Source organism: Rhinopithecus bieti, unplaced genomic scaffold (assembly GCF_001698545.2).
Source record: "Rhinopithecus bieti isolate Rb0 unplaced genomic scaffold, ASM169854v2 scaffold_41082, whole genome shotgun sequence".
Lineage (NCBI taxonomy): Eukaryota > Metazoa > Chordata > Mammalia > Primates > Cercopithecidae > Rhinopithecus > Rhinopithecus bieti.
The window spans coordinates 2,437,710-2,458,456 of NW_016817890.1; the positions used below are offsets into that span (position 1 = coordinate 2,437,710).

The window sequence follows — 20,747 nt, forward strand, 5'->3', positions numbered from 1 at the left end:
AAAAAAAAAAAAAAAAAAAAAAAAAAAAAGAAATCACAAAAAACAAAACCCTTATCTGGCTTGGAGCAGCTTTGAGTTGTCTCCCATAACACAAATGGACTCCTTAGCCTATTTTTCCTCACCTGGGAGGGCTCTTCCCCGACTGCTTCCTCATCAACACTTCTCCTTTTTCTACTTCTGTCTCCCACATACAGCCTTTCCATCCCCCAAAATCCATTCAAGTTATGCAGCTTGTTCTTCCAAACATACCACTGCAGTGGTTCCCCAAGGAGATACTTCCCATTTCCTGGACTGCTTGAGATCACTCGGCATTTGTTTGTGAGCATGTGTGGGGCTTGTATAAAGGTTACTGACTCATGAATTCATTACTGCCTGCTGCTTGACCGCCTGTGGCTGAAAAACAAAACCAAGCTGACTGGCCCCAATCTCAAACCTGTCTTAGGCAGATATAATATTGCTGTGATTCCTAGAGAAAAAGTTGAGGGAAGATTTGGGGAAGATGGGAGACAACAGTCTTCAAATGGCTGAAAGACAACCCTAATAATAATTAAGAACTTGGCCGGGCGCGGTGGCTCAGGCCGGGCGCGGTGGCTCAAGCCTGTAATCCCAGCACTTTGGGAGGCCGAGGCGGGCGGATCACAAGGTCAGGAGATCGAGACCATCCTGGCTAACACGGTGAAACCCCGTCTCTACTAAAAAATACATAAAACTAGCCAGGCGAGGTGGTGGGCGCCTGTAGTCCCAGCTACTCGGGAGGCTGAGGCAGGAGAATGGCGTGAACCCGGGTGGCGGAGCTTGCAGTGAGCTGAGATCCGGCCACTGCACTCCAGCTTGGGTGACAGAGCGAGACTCCGTCTCAAAAAAAAAAAAAGAACTGCTAGACATTATGCTAACTGCTTTATATTAATGTCTCATTTAATTCTCATAACAATTCTACAGTTGTTAAAGTCACATAATTACTAAATGATAGAACAGGACTTTCAGACCAGGTGCGGTGGCTCAGGCCTATAATCCCAGCACTTTGAGAGGCTGAGGTAGGTGGATCACCTGAGGTCAAGAGTTCGAGACCAGCCTGGCCAATATGGTAAAATCCCATCTCTACTAAAAATATAAAAATTAGTCATGTGTGGTAGCACATGCCTGTAACCCCAGCTACTTGGGAGGCTAAGGCAAGAGAATTGCTTGAACTTGGGAGACGAAGGCTGCAGTAAGCCAAGACTGCACCATTGCACTCCAGCCTGGGTGACAGAGCGAGACTCCAGTCTCAAAATAAAAAAAAAGAACAGGAATTTCAGCCATGTTTGTCTGCCTCTAGAGCCCAAACTCTTTTTGTTTTTTTTGAGACAGAGTCTCGTTCTGAACTTTTTTTTTTTTTTTTTTTTTGAGACAGTCTCATTCTGTCACCCAGGCTGGAGTGCAGTGGTGCAATCATGACTCACTGCAGCTTTGACCGGGCTCAAGAAATTCTCCCACTTCAGCCTTCTGAGTAGCTGGGACTACAGGTGAACACCACCAAGCCTGGCTAATTTTTGCATTTTTTTGTAGAATCAGGGTTTTGCCATGTTGCCCAGCCTGGTCTCAACTCCTGAGCTCAAACAGTCTGCCCACCTTGGCCTCCCAAATTGCTGGGATTACAGGCCTGAGGGACCAGGCCCAGCCCCCAAGCTCTACTGCCAGATCAAAGAATATATCAAAGATTAATCTATTTAAATCCAGAGGACAGTACAAGGAACAGTGATCAACATTCCAGGGAAACAAATTTCAGTTCTCTATAAGGAATACTTAGCAGTCTAGGTGGCCCAATGATATTGAGAGGCCTCGGCTTCCTGAAAATGTCAGTTAGGACAAAAGTCTACCAGAAATGTAGACCTGGAAGTTACCACTCTAAGACTCTTTGGTTTCCTTGCTAAATTCCACTTAACATCATGAATTGCTCAACTTTAATAACAGGTTTTGATATAAGATTATCCAACTGACTAGAAGGCCAACTGGTGCTCTGGGCCATTGCTCACCTTTATGATGTTGGCACAGAACCGCTCCCAAAGTGACAGCTCTCCTTCCTTGATCCATGACATAGTTCTTTTCCAGTTAGAAGATCACCCCAGAACAACCAAACACCAGCCAGGTAATCTTGGATAAACAAGAAAGAAAATAAGAAGTCACCAAGGTTTGCAAAGAGCTATAACTGACTTCTGGGGAATCAGATGGACTGTGGAGAGCAGCCAGCATTAGAATCCAAAGACACTGGTCTAAGCCTATAATCTTTTACCACCCAGAGTTTTATAAGGCAATGAGACCTCTGGAGGGCAAAAGCCTTTCCTCGGTTCTCGTGGCTTTGCAGACTTGTTTCCATTCCCATTTCCTCAGTATCTGCACTGACTTCTTCTGAACATCTAAGTCAGCTTCCTGCCACATCATGGTGCCCACATCTTGATCATTCCCCGTTTCTTCCTTCTCCATCTTCCCCCAAGCTGTTTCCCACTCTGCGCTCCCAGTTACTAACCCCTTCAGTTATCGCACCCCCGGTACTTCACGCCTCAGTGGTCTCCTGATTATCCCCTCAGTCGTCCTTTTGCTTCTCCCGCAGCTGCTCCCCGCCCAGTCACCCTCTTCTTCTCCAGTTCACCCCTTCAGTTCAGTGGCATCTGATTCGCTCCGCTGGGCGCGTCCCCACAGCTTCAGTGGGCCGCCACTTCCTCACGACGTGGCGCTAGAAGAACACGTCATCTTTGGGCGCTGCGACACGCCCCCTCCGTCACCCAAGTTGGGGGGCCCTGCCCTGCGCCTGCGCCTGCAGGCTAGGGGGAGGGCAGTTCTCAGTCCCTTGGGGTGTGGAAGCGGGCCAGGGTGAGAGCCAGGCTCACGTGACCCAGCGGCGCGGGAGGCTGGGCTCCAGGCCACGTGCTGGGGGACCAGCTGGGGAAGACGGGGTTGAGCCCAGCGTGGGGAGCGGAAGGGTCGGGAGACTCACAGATTGGGAGGCCTCTGGAAAACGCGCCAGTGAAATGAGCCAGGGGCAAGAATCGAGGCGCTTCTCGGCCTTCGAAGGCAGCTTAGGACTGCTGAGAAATGGGGTAAGGCAGCGTCCTAACCTGGGAATGCCGCAGAACCGGGCTTCATTAGAGCACTGGTACATACTCTTAAAAATTATCTCGTTACGTTTCGTGTTTTATTTAGTGGATTTAATCGTCTGGGAAGAAGTTTCTAGCCGCAGCCAATCTTACAGACGCGCAGAATATTAATCTATTTTGTGCCTATTTAAGGCACACATATTTTAGGATTTGTGGATTCCCAAGACCTGTCCCAGCGAACTCAGGAGAAGCGGTAAGGCCAGAAAGATCTCTGCCATAAGAATGACTTCTAGGCCAGAGGCGGTGACCCACGCCTGTAATCCCAGCACTTTGGGAAGCGGAGGCGAACGGATCACCTGAGGTTAGGAGTTCGAGACCAGCCTGGCCAACATCGTGAAACCCCGTCGCTACTAAAAATACAAAAAATGAGCCAGGCGTGGTGGCGGGCGCCTGCAGTCCCAGTTACTCGGGAGGCTGAGGCAGGAGAACCGCTTGAATCCTGGAGGCGGTGGTTGCGGTGAGCCAAGATCACGTCACTGCACTCCAGCCTGGGCGACAGAGCGATACTCCGTCTCAAAAAAAAAAAAATCGTAGTTCAATTCTCTCAAAATTGAAAAAGGAGGAAAAAAATTCTTTACAGATTCTTATACAACCAGTATTATTTTTATTTATTTATGTATTTTGAGACGCAGTCTGGCTCTGTCACCGAGGCTGGAGTACAATGGCGGGATCGGGACTCACTGCAACCTCCGCCTCCCGGGTTCAATCGATTCTCCTGCCTCATCCTCCCGAGTAGCTGGGACTACAGGCGCGTGCCACCACGCCTGGCTAATTTTTGTACTTTTAGTAGAGACAGGGTTTCACCATTTTGGCCAGGATGGTTTCGATCTCTTGACCTCATGATCTGCCTGCCTAGGCCTCTCAAAGTGTTGGAATTACAGGCATGAGCCACCTAGCCCAGCCACAACCAGTATTTCTTGCAAAGCATAATACAATTCTATGATGTATTATGTTTTGAGTGGAATAAAAATTCACAATTGTCAAAGAACCTTTGTCGCATTTCACTTTACAATATTATTATTATTATTATTTTTTTTTTTTGAGGAGTCGTCTCGCTCTGTCGCCCAGGCTGGAGTGCAGTGGCGTGATCTCGGCTCACTGCAAGCTTCACCTCCCGGGTTCCCGCCATTCTCCTGCCTCAGCCTCCGAGTAGCTGGGACTACAGGCGCCCGCCACCTCGCCCGGCTAGTTTTTTGTATTTTTAGTAGAGACGGGGTTTCACCGTGTTAGCCAGGAGGGTCTCGATCTCCTGACCTCGTGATCCACCCGCCTCGGCCTCCCAAAGTGCTGGGATTACAGGCATGAGCCACCGCGCCCGGCCGACAATATTATTAAAGAAATGAGGCAAGGAAGAGATTTTTTATTGGCAATTTCTAATTGATTATGTCTTCCACTCTTTCTAATGAAAGGGGTTATTTTAACACAGCAACATCATCCGAGAAAGCCCTAGAGATGAGTAGAAATGAATAGTATTGAACTTTTCCATCCTTCCTGCTTTGCAACCTGGGGAGTAAATTTCAGTCCAACTTACTTCATTTTGCAGCAAGACAATTTAACTAAGTCCACTAGGAGTTTGCTGCTTTGTTGCTCTACTGTCAGCTTTGACTTTTGGTACAATTAAGGAGCCACAAAGTCCCTGGAGTAGATGTATGAAACTTCTTTCCCTTGCTCTGATAATGTCAGGCTTGAGGATTTAAACTGGTTTCCCTGTTTCCTTGCACGTTATGTTAATATACTTGGTTTGCCTCCAATCAAGTTTTTTTTCCTTTTTAAAATCCTTCCCTTAGTGGGAATAGATGTTTAAAATTCAGTGTTCTTGCTTGATGACTTGTGATATATAAAAAAAATTCAATGCTCATAAAAAGCAAACTTTGGCTCAAAGAAAATGTTACATTTATAGTTAGTCAGTGAATCTCCTCTGGCCTCAATTTCCCCAGTTCCACAACACATTTCTCTCCTTGGGGTGCTGCAAGGGGTTAATTAAGATTTGTAAAGGACTTTGAGGAGTAGGGGACAAAGTATTATTAGGGTCTCATGCCCCAAGCCATGGCCCCATCCTTTCATCCCAGCCAGTGGCACAGGCAACCCCATTCTTATGCATGCCAAGCCCCTAATCCCCTCTTGAATGTGGAAGCTTCCAAGGAAAGGACAAGAGGCCTTAACTAGAAACAAAAATCCACTGTAATGAGGTGCTAAGAGGACTGAACTTTCAAGATTCATTCCTAACAAAGTGGCTGAACAGAAAAATGTAATGGTTCTTCTGTGACTTGTGAGTCCCAATTCAAGAAAGTGGGAGTTATGGGAAGGGCAAAAACATCTGACAAGGGGATGACAGTTTGAGTACCAATAAGTCTTTATTTATTCATTGTATTTTCCCAGGGAAAGGAGAAGGGAAGAGTCAGCATGTGTTAAAAAATGATTACAAAATGGGAAAGGAAGTACCCAGTACAGCAAAATCAGCCATCAAATAAACACACCCCAGTGATGGGGTCACCAAAGCCCAAAGGGGCTCAGTCTCCTGCAGTTCAGGAATGAGGGAAAGGGATCAGGAAAAAGACAGACAGGTACAGGCTTTCCTACCCTCCCTCCCCATAAATTCAGGATTTTACACAAAGCTTTGGTTTCTAGCAGTAAACATGGAGTTACATTCGTTCGTCTCCTATTAAACAATCTTGTGGCCACTTTGACATAAGTTTCTAGCACCTGCATAAAAGTTCCTGAGTGACTTGGATATACATTCATATTCCCTTTCTTGGCCTCCTAACCCCACTTTCTACATGGAAGGCCCCCAGTTGCATCTCTCTACTTTAGGATTAAAAATTAAGTAGGTTTGATCCATCCAAAATACAGCAGTGTCTTTTTTTTTGTTTTGTTTTTTTTTTTTTTGAGACGGAGTCTTGCTCTAGCCAGGCTGGAGTGCAGTGGTGCGATCTCGACTCACTGCAGCCTCTACCTTGCGAGTAGCTGGGACTACAGGTATGCACCACCACACCCCGGCTAATTTTTTTGTATTTTAGTAGAGACAGCGTTTCACCGTGTTGGCCAGGATGGTTTTGAACTCCTGGCCTCGTGATCCGCCCGCCTCAGCCTCTCAACGTGCTGAGATTACAGGCGTGAGCCACTGTGCCCGGGCTACAGTGTTTGGCATGAATACATCAAGAAATGGTCGGCCCGGCGTGGTGGCTCATGCCTGTAATCCCATCACTTTGGGAGGCCGAGGTGGGCAGATCACCTGAGGTCAGGAGTTCCAGACCAGCTTGGACAACACGGTGAAACCCTGTCTCTACTAAAAATATGAAAATTAGCTGGGTGTGGTGGGCACCTGTAATCCCAGCTACTCAGGAGGCTGAGGCAGAATTGCCTGAACCCAAGAGGCAGAGGCTGCAGTGAGCCAATCATGCCACTCCACTCCAGCCTGGGTGACAGAGTGAGACGCCATCTTAAAAAAAAAAAAAAAGAATTGGTAATGGTCTTGACTTAGGTGGTTGGGAACAAGGGATGGAGGGTTTTCCTAGCTTCAGGATTTTTGCATACATCGTTTAAGAGTTGTGGAGACACTCCGAGTGTTAAATGTGTATGAGTGTGGGTGTGTAAGTTTTCTTTTGGGAGTGAACAGAAAAGAGGACAGGGTAGAAGACAAGTTTTTAGGACAGAAGATCTGGTCTAATAGGTAATAGGGGAAGGGGAATACAAAAGAAAGGATGGTTCAAGATCCCCACTTTAAGAAGAGGGCCCCCCCAAACTAATGTTTCAGATCTTTTTGCCTGGTGCAGAACCTTCTGTCAAAGATGCTTTGGCTATTTTCTCTCAATACAAAAGAAGTTTGTAAACAAAACCCCCAAAGAACACGGAGAAAGACCAATACATTATATTTACACAAACTAGACCACCTAGCAATCAACTTAGTGAAGTCCTACAAAGCCCAGACAAATACAATAACTAAAGAGGGGGCAGCGTTTAGGGGAGACAAGAACCCAGGATCAGACACACACCACCCAATGCGTTCTATTGCATTTGTCCCGTTTCAACACAGTGAGGTAGGTTTGCGGTGATCTCACAGCATGTAAACGAAACCCCCTTTTTCTCCTTTAGCTACCATGACACTATTAATCACTACTGCAGCAGGGCAGGACACAGGCCCCAGGCACCACAAAGCCGTCACTTGTGTGTCTCCCTGGAACCCGAGAATTTTGAAAGGTTAAGGATCTTAGACCTTACTTCATATATCCATCCCTCGACAGCACAGGATTAAGTACAGGGGTATTAAAACTTGTCCTTGGCAACTCCAGTTTTACAAACACACACACCCTGTGGTGCATGGTAGGCCTAGCCTTATCTGGTGAAGAATGGATCTGGAGATGTAAAACACGTCCTGTGCCCTAGGATTAGACAACCCTCACCTAATCTTGGCTTGCTCTCTGGGCCTTTCACTTGGCCCAGCCTCTCCTAGCCTCTGTACCACCATTTCCTGTTTAGACTAATTCCCAATCTTCCAGTAGGAGGCAATCAAGTCATGGGGCAACCCAGTTAAAACCTAGTCTCCCATAAAACATTTTCAAGACAGAGGGGGTTTCAAGAGGACACTATGACAGAAAAGCCAGCTCTTATTGGCAAAAATGAGGTAGTTCAATAGGCTGTGCACTCCAAATAGTTGCTCTCCATGGTGGCAAAAACAACAAAAAGTATTCCTGCTGCGCAGACCTGGAGCTGCTGCCGGCTTATCCCTGAGATTGCTCATGTACCTGAGAACACAGTGCAGGAAATGAGGGCCTTAGATTAAAATATACAAAAATACAAAACCAGAATATTTATATTAAGGAAAAAAAGGTTAAAATGCACAAGATACGTCATTCGCACACAGCTAGTGCAGTTGGCATCCTGGAGAAAGTGGGATCCAAGGTGCAGTATCCAAGGGAGCAAATAAATAAAATCACATTGGCTCAGAATGGGGTGGGAGTGAGCACAGGAGCAGCAGGTCTGCAACTGTTCCCCCAAACACCCTTTTTGCCATCATCATTACCCATTGCTTGGGACAGTTGCCAGCACCCTATCCCAAAAGTGGGTATGAGGATGTAAGATGTGAAAAAAAAAACACTGCTTACTCCTGAGAGATTCCCTTCCACAGAATGTAGTGGCTTGGCTCCATGAATCTGGTCTTAATCATTTCACTCTGGCATGGGAATTATTGTATATCCTTCTTTAAAAGGAAAACAACTTCCCTATCCAGGCCACTTTCAAAAGCTGGAAATTCTGGGAATGGAGCCTCAGATAAAGTATGCAGGTTGCAGGGTAATTCCCCCATCCTGGTTGCCCCCAGAACCCTCACTTGCATTTGGACAGAGCATGGTTGGAGTTCCTTTGACTCACCCTTTCCCCCCACCTAGAGGAAAGAAAGAGTGATGGTGTGAACCCCAGCCTGAGATACATGGCAGTGCCAACTAGCCCCAATGCACCCTATTCCCACTTTCTCCACTCTGCCTGCTCCTCAAAACTTCCTGATAGCAAAAGAATAGCCCCCACCCATTGTGGCTCAATTCTGCGCCTCCGGGAGCAGGGCAGGGCTGTGGATTTCTTCTTCTTCCTCCCGAAAGCAAGTTGGCTTTCCCTGTGCACCAGGGCCCTGCTGGGCCTTCAGCGGACATGAGGCTACCATATGGCTGATGCTCTGGCAGAAGTGGCACTTCTTGGGCTGGGGTGGCAGCTTGCATTCCTTGGCATGATGGTCTAGACCTCCACAGTTGTAGCACCTAGTACAAAGCAAGATGGTAAAAGTAAGAGAAAGGAGCAAGAAGAGGCCAGATGATTCCCATGAATGAGGACACCTGGGCTGTGGTACAGGTTTGTCACTTACTTCCCAGAGACCAAACTTCCCACTTACAAAAGGAGAACTATTACTAAATGATCTCTTAAGTCCTTTCCACGTCTAATTGTCTAGGTGATCTCTTCAGATTCATGTCAACTTGAAAATACCAAGACACCAGAAATAGAAGTTACTGACCCCAACTAGGAACTGCAACTTGGAGGCTAGGAGAGATTCTTCCATACCCTTAATATAAGAGAAATTAAAGAAGCCAAATTATAGTATCTGTTCAGAGCTAAGGGGCTTTAAGACTAAGCAAGATTAAGGAAACCCGCCATTTGCAGACCTGGTAAAGCAGCAACAGATATAGATAATACTATCTTGTCCCATCATTTGCAAATCCGTGATCTCCTTTAATTCTAAAACCATCCTAGGATGTTAGTATCACTGCCCTCACTTAACAATTGAGGCTAGAGCCCACAGAGCAAACTTACTTGTCCCAAGTAGAAGCACTAAGTCACCCCCAGTGCCCTCCTCACCTACTGCCCTTGCCCACACCTATTGCGGGCGCTCAGCCTTCCAGATGCTGCCAGGGACCACAGGCTTCCCTTCGTGTTTTGCTGTGTGACCCAAAAGTGACAGGATTGGGAGACTGGGGATGCCCCAGCAACCTATAAGCTGCCTTCCAGTCCATACCTGTCTCCTTTTGATCTGCGCTTCTGCATGTTCTTCCCTTTTGGCCTCCTCTCACTCCCAATACAGAACACCCCACCAGGTCCGGTGACACGGATGGATTCCAGACCCTTGGCTGACTTCTTAAAGGTGAACTCCACTGCCTCACCCTCCTTCAAGCTCCGGAAACCCTCCATGTGCAGTTTACTCTGGTGAAGGGAAATAACATTAGTTTCCATTATTATACCAAAAGACCAGGAGCATTTATTCCTGTAGGGTAGGAATCAAATGTGATGGTACTCCTATTTTACTGGTAAGGAAACTGACTCAAAGAGTCACTACAATTACGAACAACAAAAGTCTACCAGTATGTTAACAAAAATCATAATTATATAAGCAGATGCCATGATATTTTATAGCTATTAAATTAAGAATTTAAAGTTCTTAATAAAATAGAACAGAGGGCCGGGCACGGTGGCTCACACCTATAATCCCAGCACTTTACGAGGCCGAGATGGGTGGATCCCCTTTGGTCAGGAGTTCGAGACCAGCTTGGCCAACATGGTGAAACACCGTCTCTACTAAAAATAAAAAAAAATTAGCCAGGTGTGGTGGTAGGCACCTGTAATCCCAGCTACTTGGGAGGCTGAGGCAGGAGAATTGCTTGAACCCAGGAAGCAGAGGTTGCAGTGAGCCAAGATCATGCTATTGCACTCCAGCCTGGACAAGAGTGAGACTTTGTCTTAAAAAACAAAACAAACAAAGACAGAAAAATTTCTAAATATAAGCATTTGGAAGAAATCAACAAATACAAAATTATGAAATTTAAAGTGTCAAGCTATAGAGGTTGCAGTGAGCCGAGATGGCACCTTTGCACTCCAGCCTGGGCAACACAGCAAGACTTCGTCTCAAAAATCAATAAATAAATAAAATACAATAAAAATAGCTGGGCATGGTGGCTCAGCTGCATGCAGTGGCTTACGCCTGTAATCCCAGCACTTTGGGAGGCTGAAGCAGGTGGATCACGAGGTCAGGAGTTCAAGACTAGCCTGGCCAACATGTGAAACTGTGTCTCTATTAAAAATACAAAAATTAGTCGGGTGTGGTGGCAGGTGCCTGTAATCCCAGCTACTTGGGAGGCTGAGGCAGGAGAATTGCTTGAACCCTGGAGGTGGAGGTTGCAGTTAGCCAAGATCACACCACTGTACTCTAGTCTGGTCGACAGAGCAAGACTCAATCTCAAAAAAATAAATAAATAAAATAAAGTGTCACGCTATGAAGTACTGAAACATTCATTTTTCACATAATGCCTCACTTAGTATTTATACCATCATCAAAAGACCAAATAAATAGAATACTGGAAAAAATACAAAATCAAGTGGTATTTTTATAGCAAAGCAATATTATATGCCTTATTTAGAAAAAAAAAAAAACAACCTCAAGATGCTCAATGATTTAAGAAACAATAATAATGGGCCAGGCGTGATGGCTCATGCCTGGTAATCCCAGCACTTTGGGAGGCCGAGGCAGGCGGATCACCTAAGATCAAGAGTTTGAGACCAGCCTAACCAACATGGAGAAACCCTGTCTCTACTACTAAAAATACAAAATTAGCCAGGCGTGGTGGTGGGCACCTGTAATCCCAGCTACTTGGGAGGCTGAGGTAGGAGAATCACTTGAACCTGGGAGGAGGGGGTTGCAGTGAGCCGAGATTGTGCCATTGCACTCTAGCCCGGGCAACAAGAATGAAACTTTGTCAAAAAAAAAAAAAAAAAAAAAAAAAGAAATCATAATAATAGCTGCAAAACATGTTAAACAAACAAACATAAATAAACAGAATAGGCCAGGCATCACCATGACTCATGCCTGTCTGTTATCCCAGCACTTGGGGGAGGCAGAGGTGAGCAGATCACATGAATCCAGGAATTCAACACCAGCCTGGCCTAAGTGGCAAAATGCTATCTCTACAAAAAATACAAAAATTAGCTGGGCATGGTACACAGACCTGTAATCTCAGCTACTCAAGAAGCTGAGGCAATCATTTGAACCCGGGAGGCAGAAGTTGCAGAGATGGCACCGCTGCACTCCAGCCTGGGTGACAGAGCAAGACGCTGTCTGGCTCACCCCTGTAATCCCAGCAGAGATGGGAGCATTGCTTGAGCCCATGGGGTGGAGTGAGCCGAGATTATGCTACTGCATTCCAGCCTGGGCAACAGAGTGAGACCCTGTCTCAGAAACAAACAAAAACACCAAAACCCTCAGAATACATTTAACAAGGTAAAAAGCCTATATGAGGAAAAAACTCAAATTATATTAACGGAAAAAATGAAAAAACATACCACGATCTTGGATTGGAAGATTCAGTGATTCTAAAGGCTATGAGAAAATATAAATTGCCAAGAATACCAGTTATTACAATTTAAATTGGATATCATCAGCAGCGTAGCAACTACAAAGCGAAAAACAGCAAATTTACAGTGGAGAAAACTGGCAGATAATACCCTAGTCAAGTTCTTTGCGTTTTGCTTTGCCTACAATGGGACACACATATCTCCTGATATGATGCACTAAGGACTTACGACTTTAAAAATGCACATCCTGAATCTAACCTTGAGGGAACATCAGACAAACTCAAACTGAGGGACATTCCTATAAAACAGGACTTCAAAAATGTCAAGGTCATAAAAAGACAAAGCCTGAAGAACTGAACAGTTCAATGCAATCCAAGATTCCAGATGGAATCTTGAAACAGAAAAAAAAATAGGACAATTGACAAAATTTGCATATGGCATATAGATAAATGTATCAGTGTTTAATTTCCTGATTATGATTAGTGTACTGAAATGATGTCGCCGGGCGCGGTGGCTCAAGCCTGTAATCCCAGGACTTTGGGAGGCCAAGACGGGCGGATCACGAGGTCAGGAGATCGAGACCATCCTGGCTAACACAGTGAAACCCCGTCTCTTCTAAAAAATACAAAAAAAAGTAGCCGGGCGACGTGGCAGGCGCCTGTAGTCCCAGCTACTTGGGAGGCTGAGGCAGGAGAATGGCGTGAACCGGGGAGGTGGAGCTTGCAGTGCGCTGAGATCCAGCCACTGCCCTCCAGCCTGGGCGGCAGAGCGAGCCTCCGTCTCCAAAAAAAAAAAAGAAAAGAAAAAATAAATAGCCGGGGCGCGGTGGACTCAAGCCTGTATTCCAGCATTTGGAGGCGGACGGGCGGCACGAAGTCAGAGATCGGACCATCCTGGCTACCCGGTGAACTCCGCGTCTTAATTAAAAATACAAAAAACTAGCGGCGAGGTGGCGGGCCTGCAGGTACAGTTACTCGGGATGGGCTGGCGCGAGACATGGCATAAACCGGGAGGCGGAGCTTGCGTGGCTGAGATCGGCGCCACTGCATCCAGCTGGGCGGCAGCAGGAGGGAGACTAACGTCTCAAATAATAAATAAATAATAAATGATGTAGATTGATATTCTCAGTCAGGCAAGTGGCTGATGCTGTAATCCCCAGCACATTGGGAGGCCAAGATGGGTGAATTGCTTGAGCCCAGTAATTCGAGACCAGCTTGGGCAATATGGCAAAAACCTGTCTCTACAAAATAATACAAAAATGGGCCAGGCATAGTGGTGCACGCCTGTAGTCCCAGCTACTGGGGAGGCTGAGGTGGGAGGATCTCTTGAGCCCTGGAGGTGTAGGTTGCAGTGAAAAGAGATGGCATGACTGTGCTCCAGGCTGGGTGACAGAGTGAGACCCTGTCTCAAAAAAAAAGATCACTATTCCCAAAATAATACAAAAATGGGCCAGGCATAGTGGTGCATGCCTGTAGTCCCAGCTACTGGGGAGGCTGAGGTGGGAGGATCTCTTGAGCCCTGGAGGTGTAGGTTGCAGTGAAAAGAGATGGCATGACTGTGCTCCAGGCTGGGTGACAGAGTGAGACCCTGTCTCAAAAAAAAAGATCACTATTCCCATTCTTGGGAAATACGCACTGAAATATTTAGAGATAAAAGTGCTTACTGTCTCCAACTTACGGTTTTAAAAAATAAAATAAAACTATCTGTACCAAGATAAAGAATGATAAAGCAAAGGGGGAAAATGTTAAGAGTTGATGAATCTGGGTAAAGGTTATGTGGGAGCATTGGGTATTGTTCTTGCAGCCTTTTTAAAGTTTGAAATTATATCAAAATAATGTTACCAAAAGACAGTATAACCCAAGCAGATGGATCAGAGGATTAAAATGGAAAATCACAGAGAGATCTGAGAATACATGGAGAAATCAATAAGCAAGCAAAATAATTCAATAAATGCTGCTATAAAAATTAATAATCCATTTGGAAAGGAAGCCATATTCCTACACCTTGTATGATACACATGCAAAATACATTTCAGAGGATTTAAACACCTCATTGTTAAGAAAAATACTGAAAAGTTAAGACAGATAATCAGACTGGTAAAACTACAAAAATATACCATAAATCACTAAGAAAAAAGAATTATACAACATAATATAAGTAGATATCAGTAGGAAGTCTTAGCATGACACATATATTCAGTATCTCATTACTGGTTTAAAAAAATTGGAAATAACCTACCGGTTTATTTGTAGTTGCTACGCTGCTGACGATATCCAATTTAAATGGTAATACCTGGTATTCTTGGCAATTTATATTTTCCCATAGCCTTTAGAATCACTGAATCTTCCAATCCAAGATTGTGGTATGTTTTTTCATTTTTTCCTTTAATATAATTTGAGTTTTTTCCTCATATAGGCTTTTTACCTTGTTAAATGTACCGGTTGAATAAATATGGTACATCTATAATAATGAATACCATGCAGCCATTAAAAACAACATGTGGTTTGTTCACAGCCACATTTTGGTACCTGAAATAATGCCTAGCACATTTTTGAAAGAATTAATGAACCAGGAGGCAGATTTTAATCATTCAGCTGAGAAAGATAACCACAGTATTGTTAAAGAAAAAACACAAAGCAAGATTTAGAACAATATGTATGGAATAATCCCATTAGAACACTGCATATTTGTACCAAAATTTAAGGACACTGATATTTATAAAGCAGTTAGCAAACAGCCAGCAGCCACCAAGAAAAAAAAAAAAAAAAAAAAGTAGTTATTCATACAGCTAGTTCTGTAGCAAAGCCAGAGTCAGATGACCCAGACTTCCTGATTTAAAGCTCAGAGCTCATTCTATCATGCCACTTACTGCACCACCAACTTGACATTAGTGGAAGTGATAGCATCTCAGACCCTACCCGGAATAGACTTCATTACAGCTTCATCTATTTTAGTAAAACAACAGTGTCAAATATGTCAACAAGGAGTAGTCGTCATAGAAAATGGAGAAGCAAAAGGGATCGCTGTGCACCTACCTAGTCCTGGCTCAAGGGAACATGAGTAAGTAGCATTAGTATTTTATGCTGGTGACTTGGGGGGGGTGGGGCGGGAATATTCCAAACTGGAACTTAGATGAAGCATGCTCTTCATCAAGATGGGAACTACAGATTCCTCATCACTTCATTTTTTTTTTTTCTTTTGAGACAGAGTCTCGCTCTGTCGCCCAGGCTGAAGTGCAGTGACGTGATCTCAGCTCACTGCAACCTCCACATCCTGGGTTTAAGCGATTCTTCTGCCTCAGCCTCTGGAGCAGATAGAACTACAGGCACACGCCACCACACCCTGCTAATTTTTGTATTTCTAGTAGAGACGGGGTTTCACCTTATTGGCCAGGCTGGTCTCAAACTCCTGACCTCATGATCCGCCCACCTCGGCTTCCCAAAGTGCTGGGATTACAGGCATAGCCACCGTGCCTGGCCAAATTTTTGTTGTAAGATGATATTGCGGGCCGGGTGCAATATCTCTCTTGCTGTTGCACAGTAACCACCCTGACTTTAAAGTTAAATTTGTAAGGTTGAGCATGGTGGCTCACAACTGTAATCCCAGCAATGTGGATGGCTGAGGCAGGTGGATCCTGAGCTTGAGGCTCAGGAGTTGGAGACCAGCCTGGGCAACATGGCAAAACCCTGTTCTCTACAAAATAATACAAAAATTAGCTGAACATGGTGATATGTGCCTGTGGTACCAGCTACTTGGGAGGCTGAGGTAGAAGGATCGCTTGAATCCGGGAGGCAGAGGTTGCAGTGAGCTGAGATCGCGCCACTGCACTCCTGCCTGGGTGACAGAGCAAAAATCCATCTCAAAAAATAAAAATTATATTAGATTTGACTTATTTTTTATTGAGCTAGGTGGGACAAGAGATGCAATTAGTGGGTGAGTTGGGAGGTCTTAGAGGAGCCAGACCAAGAGCCTTCTGGACCCAGGCAATTCCAGCTTCACTCACTTGCCCAGCTTGTCTTAGGCTGGGACACTCTTAGTTCTAGCTGTGATTCAGGAGGTAAATGGTTAAGAACAAGGGTTGATTGAGTCTGAGGGCCTGTTCCCTCCTTTCTTTAATCATCTATAAAATGGAGTAAATACTAATTTTATGGTAGTGCTGTGAGGTTTTATGCATGAAAAGTAGTTAGCACTTCGCCTGCCACACATAAATCCTCAGGGAGTGGCAATTATCAACCTCTTCAGACTGGATGGGGTGGGTTAACAGAGAGAACTAAGTGCCAGGCATCTGGTTTTATCCTAACTAGCTGTAGAAACTCAGAAGAATATCCCCTCTCTGAGCCCCAGTTTACTGGAGAGTAACACCTTCCTCTATGGACACCTCATAGGCTTATTTTAAAAGGATCATATAAATGGGGACATGCAACAAGAAATTGACTAGTCCTCTCAGGTCACTCACTGCATCACTGGAGGATCTGAGGTCTAAGACTTTTACAGAGTGAACCCCCACCCCTGCAGGCATCTCAGTGTAACCGGCTGGCCAAGATTTAAACCGGTGGTCTCCAGGGTTGGCTCCCTGCCCTCCTCCCCCGCCCCTTTCTAAAACACATAGTTTGAATTCCTCTCTTATCAGATAGGTAATCAGCGTGCAGCCCCACAGAGCCAGCCTCCCAGGGCCTGCATCTGAAAAGCGCCTGAAATTCTTGTACCACCCCATTCCACCCCAACCACACACAAAGCAGGGCCCTGCCCCTTTCCCCATCCCCTCCAAAAGAAAAGACTTTTGGGGGAGGGGCATGGCCTGAGCTCCCCCAATAGAGCCCAGCCCCAGGAAACAAAGAGTTGACACTGGCTGGTTCTGGTGGTCAGATTCCTGGAGTTCCAAGGCGCAGATCCCTCTTGCATCCCCCTCTCCCTCCTCCCCACATTCAACAGTTTCTTCCTTCCTCTCCAAGTTGGGGTTATGGTCACAGTAAGAGAACTAGATGTAGAAAATCCTTCCTTCCCCAAGCAGTCTTGCCAAAGTCACCATCAGCAGCCATCTTCCCTTCTCTGGCTTGCCCACTGCCCACTTCATGGATAGAACCAAACAGGACCACCTCCCCTTGGGTCTCTTCAGTCCAATCCTCAATTATTGATTCAGATAAATTGTTTTAAAGGGGAGGTGGAGAGGAGGCATAACTCACATCATCCTTTCCCAATTTCTTCAAGTTAGGACAGTGGGGAGCCTACATGGGCCTACTGTGTTGGGGAATGTGGCATCAGACAACAGAAAGTATTTTTTTCTTTTTTTGATGGCAGGGAAGGAAGCTCTCCAGTTAAAGTACTTAGGCCTTCTGATCCCTTCTTAATACCTCAGTAATTGCCTGCCTTACCCTATACAGCCCACACCAAGTACCTCATCTCAGCATCAATGTATGCCTTTACAAGTTTAGAGATAGAATGAGCCTTAGGGTTTACTTAGGAAATGTGGAGTTAAAAACAAAACAAAACATTATAAAAGAAAAAAAAGTATGAACAAAAAAAAAGAAAAAGAAAAAAAAAACCACACAGGAACCTAAGTGTCCCTCTTTCTACATAAGTGGCAACAGAATTTCAGCAGTTGTAGCACAACTGCTACAGTTGTGCAGATTAAAGCTGGGGTTCTTGGCTCTTCTGCAAGAGGCTATTCCAGCTCTTCTTCCAGGGCCCTTCCAGCCGAAGATTACATAGTGCACGTCTCAACCTCAGTTCTCGGTTCCTAGCTTACACAAGCATTTGTTGAATGTCTATGTACTATGCAAAATAACTGTTACTAATTGATGCTTACTGTAGGCTAAGTGGCATTCTAACCACTTTACATGTTGCAACTCACTTAACCCTTGTATCAAACTGGTGCAGTGGGGTGTTATGAAGACCCTCATGTTACAACATGAGGACATGGAGTCAGAGGGGTTAATAAGCACCTTGGTTAAAGCTGCAGTAAGAGGCAAGAGCTGAGCTGAATGCAGCGGCCTAACTCTCGCCAATGCAATTCAATATGATGCAAGTCACATATATAATTGAAAACTTTCTAGTAGCTACGTTTAAAAACGCATCTGATGAAAGTAATTATAGTGACTCAGTCCTGTGGTGTCACATCCCTATCTTGCTTCATTCCTGGAGGTAAGATATGGTAAGTAGGAAACCAACCGGTTCTCCCAGAAGCAGTTATTTGATGGTGTGTGTGTGTCAAGGAGGGTGGTGAAAGGGGTGTCTGGAACCTAAGGCTTCAGGCAGCCAATCCCTCTGATCCCCTCTGCTCAGCCACAGCCAGGCCCTGTAGTGCCTGCCTGGAGTTCTCCACCAGATGGCGCTGCTCAGCCTGTCTGGCCAAAGGTAAGCCCCAGGGCGCCTATGTCAGGAGGTACTGAGTAGCTAGCTACCTGGTCTGGGCTGTGAACAAGTGTTCAGGTAGATTTATCTCCACAGCTCCTTAGGGCAGTCATCTTGTCCTCCACGTCCCACCCTGGCCCCACCCAACCACCTGCTCTATCGGGGATAAGAATGAAAGGTTCCTAGACTTTTAGGCCAGAAACTCAGTTCTTACAGTCTACTGCTTAGAAAAGTCAAGTCTTGTCTAAATTAAATAACTCCATGCTGGGCCAGTCGCGGTGGCTCACGCCTGTAAACCCAGCACTTTGGGAAGCCTAGACGGGCGGATCATCACGAGGTCAGGAGTTCGAGACCAGCCTGGCTAACATGGTGAAACTTTGTCTCTACTAAAAATACAAAAAATTAGCCGGGCATGGTGGCAGGTGCCTGTAATCCTAGCTACTTGGGAAGCTGAGGCAGGAGAATCGCTTGAACCCGGGAGGCAGAGGTTGCAGTGAGCCCGGGCTGTGCCACTGCACTCCAGCCTGGGTAACAGAGATTCCGTCTCAAAAACAAAACAAAACAGAAAAAAACCTCCACACTGAGATCATGTTAAATAAGTCTCTATCAACTGTGTATTCTCCCCCAACTCCTTTGACCTCCCACTCTGACTATGTGGCCAGTGGTTGATACTCATGCCTGCAGGAAGAGTGGAGAGGTAGTTTTACCTAGGGCAGTTACTCCAAAAAACAATAATTCCAGTAGAATGTGATTAGCAATGTTAAAGAAACTAAATGGCCATGGTGAATGTTACTGAAAACCACTTGTAAGGCAGGCAGCAGTGTCAACAACCACAGGGTAGAAACTTCCCATATTTGAAGCTTTGTTCAGGACGGTGTCACAGCCTTTACTTTACACTATCACCGGGCACGGTGGCTCATGCCACTCAGCACTTTGCAAGTCCCAGGCAGGTGGATCACTCGAGGTCAGAAGTTTGAGACCAGCCTGGACAACATGGTGAAACCCTGTCTCTACTAAAAATACTAAAATTAGCTGGGCATAGTGGTGTATGTCTCTAATCTCAGCTACTTGGGAGGCTGAGGCAGGAGAACTGCTTGAACCCAAAAAGTCGGAAGTTGCAGTGAGCCAAGTTAGTGCCACTGCACTCCAGCCTGGGTGACAGAGCAAGACTCCATCTCAAAAAATAAAAATAAAAGACATTGTCTAGAAGCATGTCTCAGAAAGAAGAGGACCCCAGAAGATTCCACAATGTGTTCAGGAAACTTCCTACCTCTCTACCAACTTTCTGAAAAATCAAGTTAATTTATTTTTAAGCTGCCTTTTCCTATTAGGAGAGAAATAAATCATGGATGACCACTAAATCTGTGACTCCCACTCTATCAACAAAAACGAGAGGAACATCTCTGGGCTCAGAGTTGTGATCTACTGACATTCACTCCACAAACTTTCATAGTGCTATATTGTGCCCAGGCCATATAGCCAGCCCAGAAAGCGAAAGATCTCTGCCAACATGGACCCCAGACTGCTAAGTGTACTTCTGATTCACCAAGGTCCTCAAGATGCCCCCTTTCTTATTCATTCCTCAGCCCACCGAGTGCATACTAGAAAATTAACCAGGCAGCTAAGTTCCTCCCTGCAAAGAGCCTATGGGTTACATAGAGAAGGGTATAAGAGCAGTACATCAATAACTAGATACGAGGTGAGCAATCAGAGGTGCAGTGTTACAAACCAGGAGGAAAGATCTTGTATATTTCCCCACTCGCCCCCACAACCCTGCCAGCAAACCCAGCTGCTCTAACCTAGACCCTGAATAAGATTGCTCTTACCACCTCCTCACTCATGGCTTCCAGAAAAGCAGGCCACGTGGCTTCAGGGCAATTTCAGCAGTTTGTCTAGGTATTAAAAACTTTTTCTCCTAAACCAACTTGGTCCCTTGGTCAAATATGGGCTTTTCTTTTGACTCCAAGTCTTCTAATATAGCATTTTAGCCAGAAAGTCAATTTAAACATATTTGAGATTTAAACATATCTGGGTCCTGAGGAACTATGGGAAATCAGGGAATTTTCTGTTTTCCAAATTTTATAAATCTTGAGAGTTTGCAAATTGAACCACAGGAAACATGAGTTACACCAAAACTCTTAAAATGGCCGAAAATGAGGATTTTTGAATTCTTGATGAATCTCAGGGGAATAGTTGACAGTTTAGCTTTCTTGCTCCAGCTTTCCTGTATAGCTATGTTTCTCAAGCAGGGATGAGACTTTGACTCCAAGGGGACATTTGAAAATGTATGGAGATGAGGCCGGGCGCGGTGGCTCAAGCCTGTAATCCCAGCACTTTGGGAGGCCGAGACGGGCGAATCACGAGGTCAGGAGTTCGAGACCATCCTGGCTAACACGGTGAAACCCCGTCTCGACCAAAAAATACAAATAAAGAAAGACTGGC

General features: G+C 45.4%; 2 protein-coding genes across 7 annotated transcripts in view; both read right to left on the reverse strand.

The window, feature by feature from the left end:
• Positions 1-2,723, reverse strand: part of DHDDS (dehydrodolichyl diphosphate synthase subunit) — a 46,788-nt gene extending 44,065 nt beyond the window's left edge. For 4 of the 5 annotated variants that reach the window (XM_017856412.1, XM_017856408.1, XM_017856413.1 and 1 more), the window contains exons 1-2: positions 2,504-2,723; positions 2,013-2,130 (exon numbers count right to left, since the gene is read on the reverse strand). In XM_017856412.1, coding sequence (XP_017711901.1) covers positions 2,013-2,075 — 63 coding nt within the window. In that variant the 5' untranslated portion in view covers positions 2,076-2,130; positions 2,504-2,723. The remainder of the gene's footprint in view (positions 1-2,012; positions 2,131-2,503) is intronic. The other variant, XM_017856409.1, reaches the window with a different exon arrangement.
• A 2,737-nt stretch (positions 2,724-5,460) lies between these two features.
• The window catches only part of LIN28A (lin-28 RNA binding posttranscriptional regulator A), a 19,917-nt gene continuing 4,630 nt past the window's right edge, over positions 5,461-20,747 (reverse strand). Inside the window, exons 3-5 of one of the 2 annotated variants that reach the window (XM_017856478.1) lie at positions 9,628-9,812; positions 8,652-8,878; positions 6,493-7,873 (exon numbers count right to left, since the gene is read on the reverse strand). In XM_017856478.1, coding sequence (XP_017711967.1) covers positions 8,662-8,878; positions 9,628-9,812 — 402 coding nt within the window. In that variant the 3' untranslated portion in view covers positions 6,493-7,873; positions 8,652-8,661. Of the gene's footprint in view, positions 8,879-9,627; positions 9,813-20,747 lie in introns of both variants that reach the window. The other variant, XM_017856477.1, reaches the window with a different exon arrangement.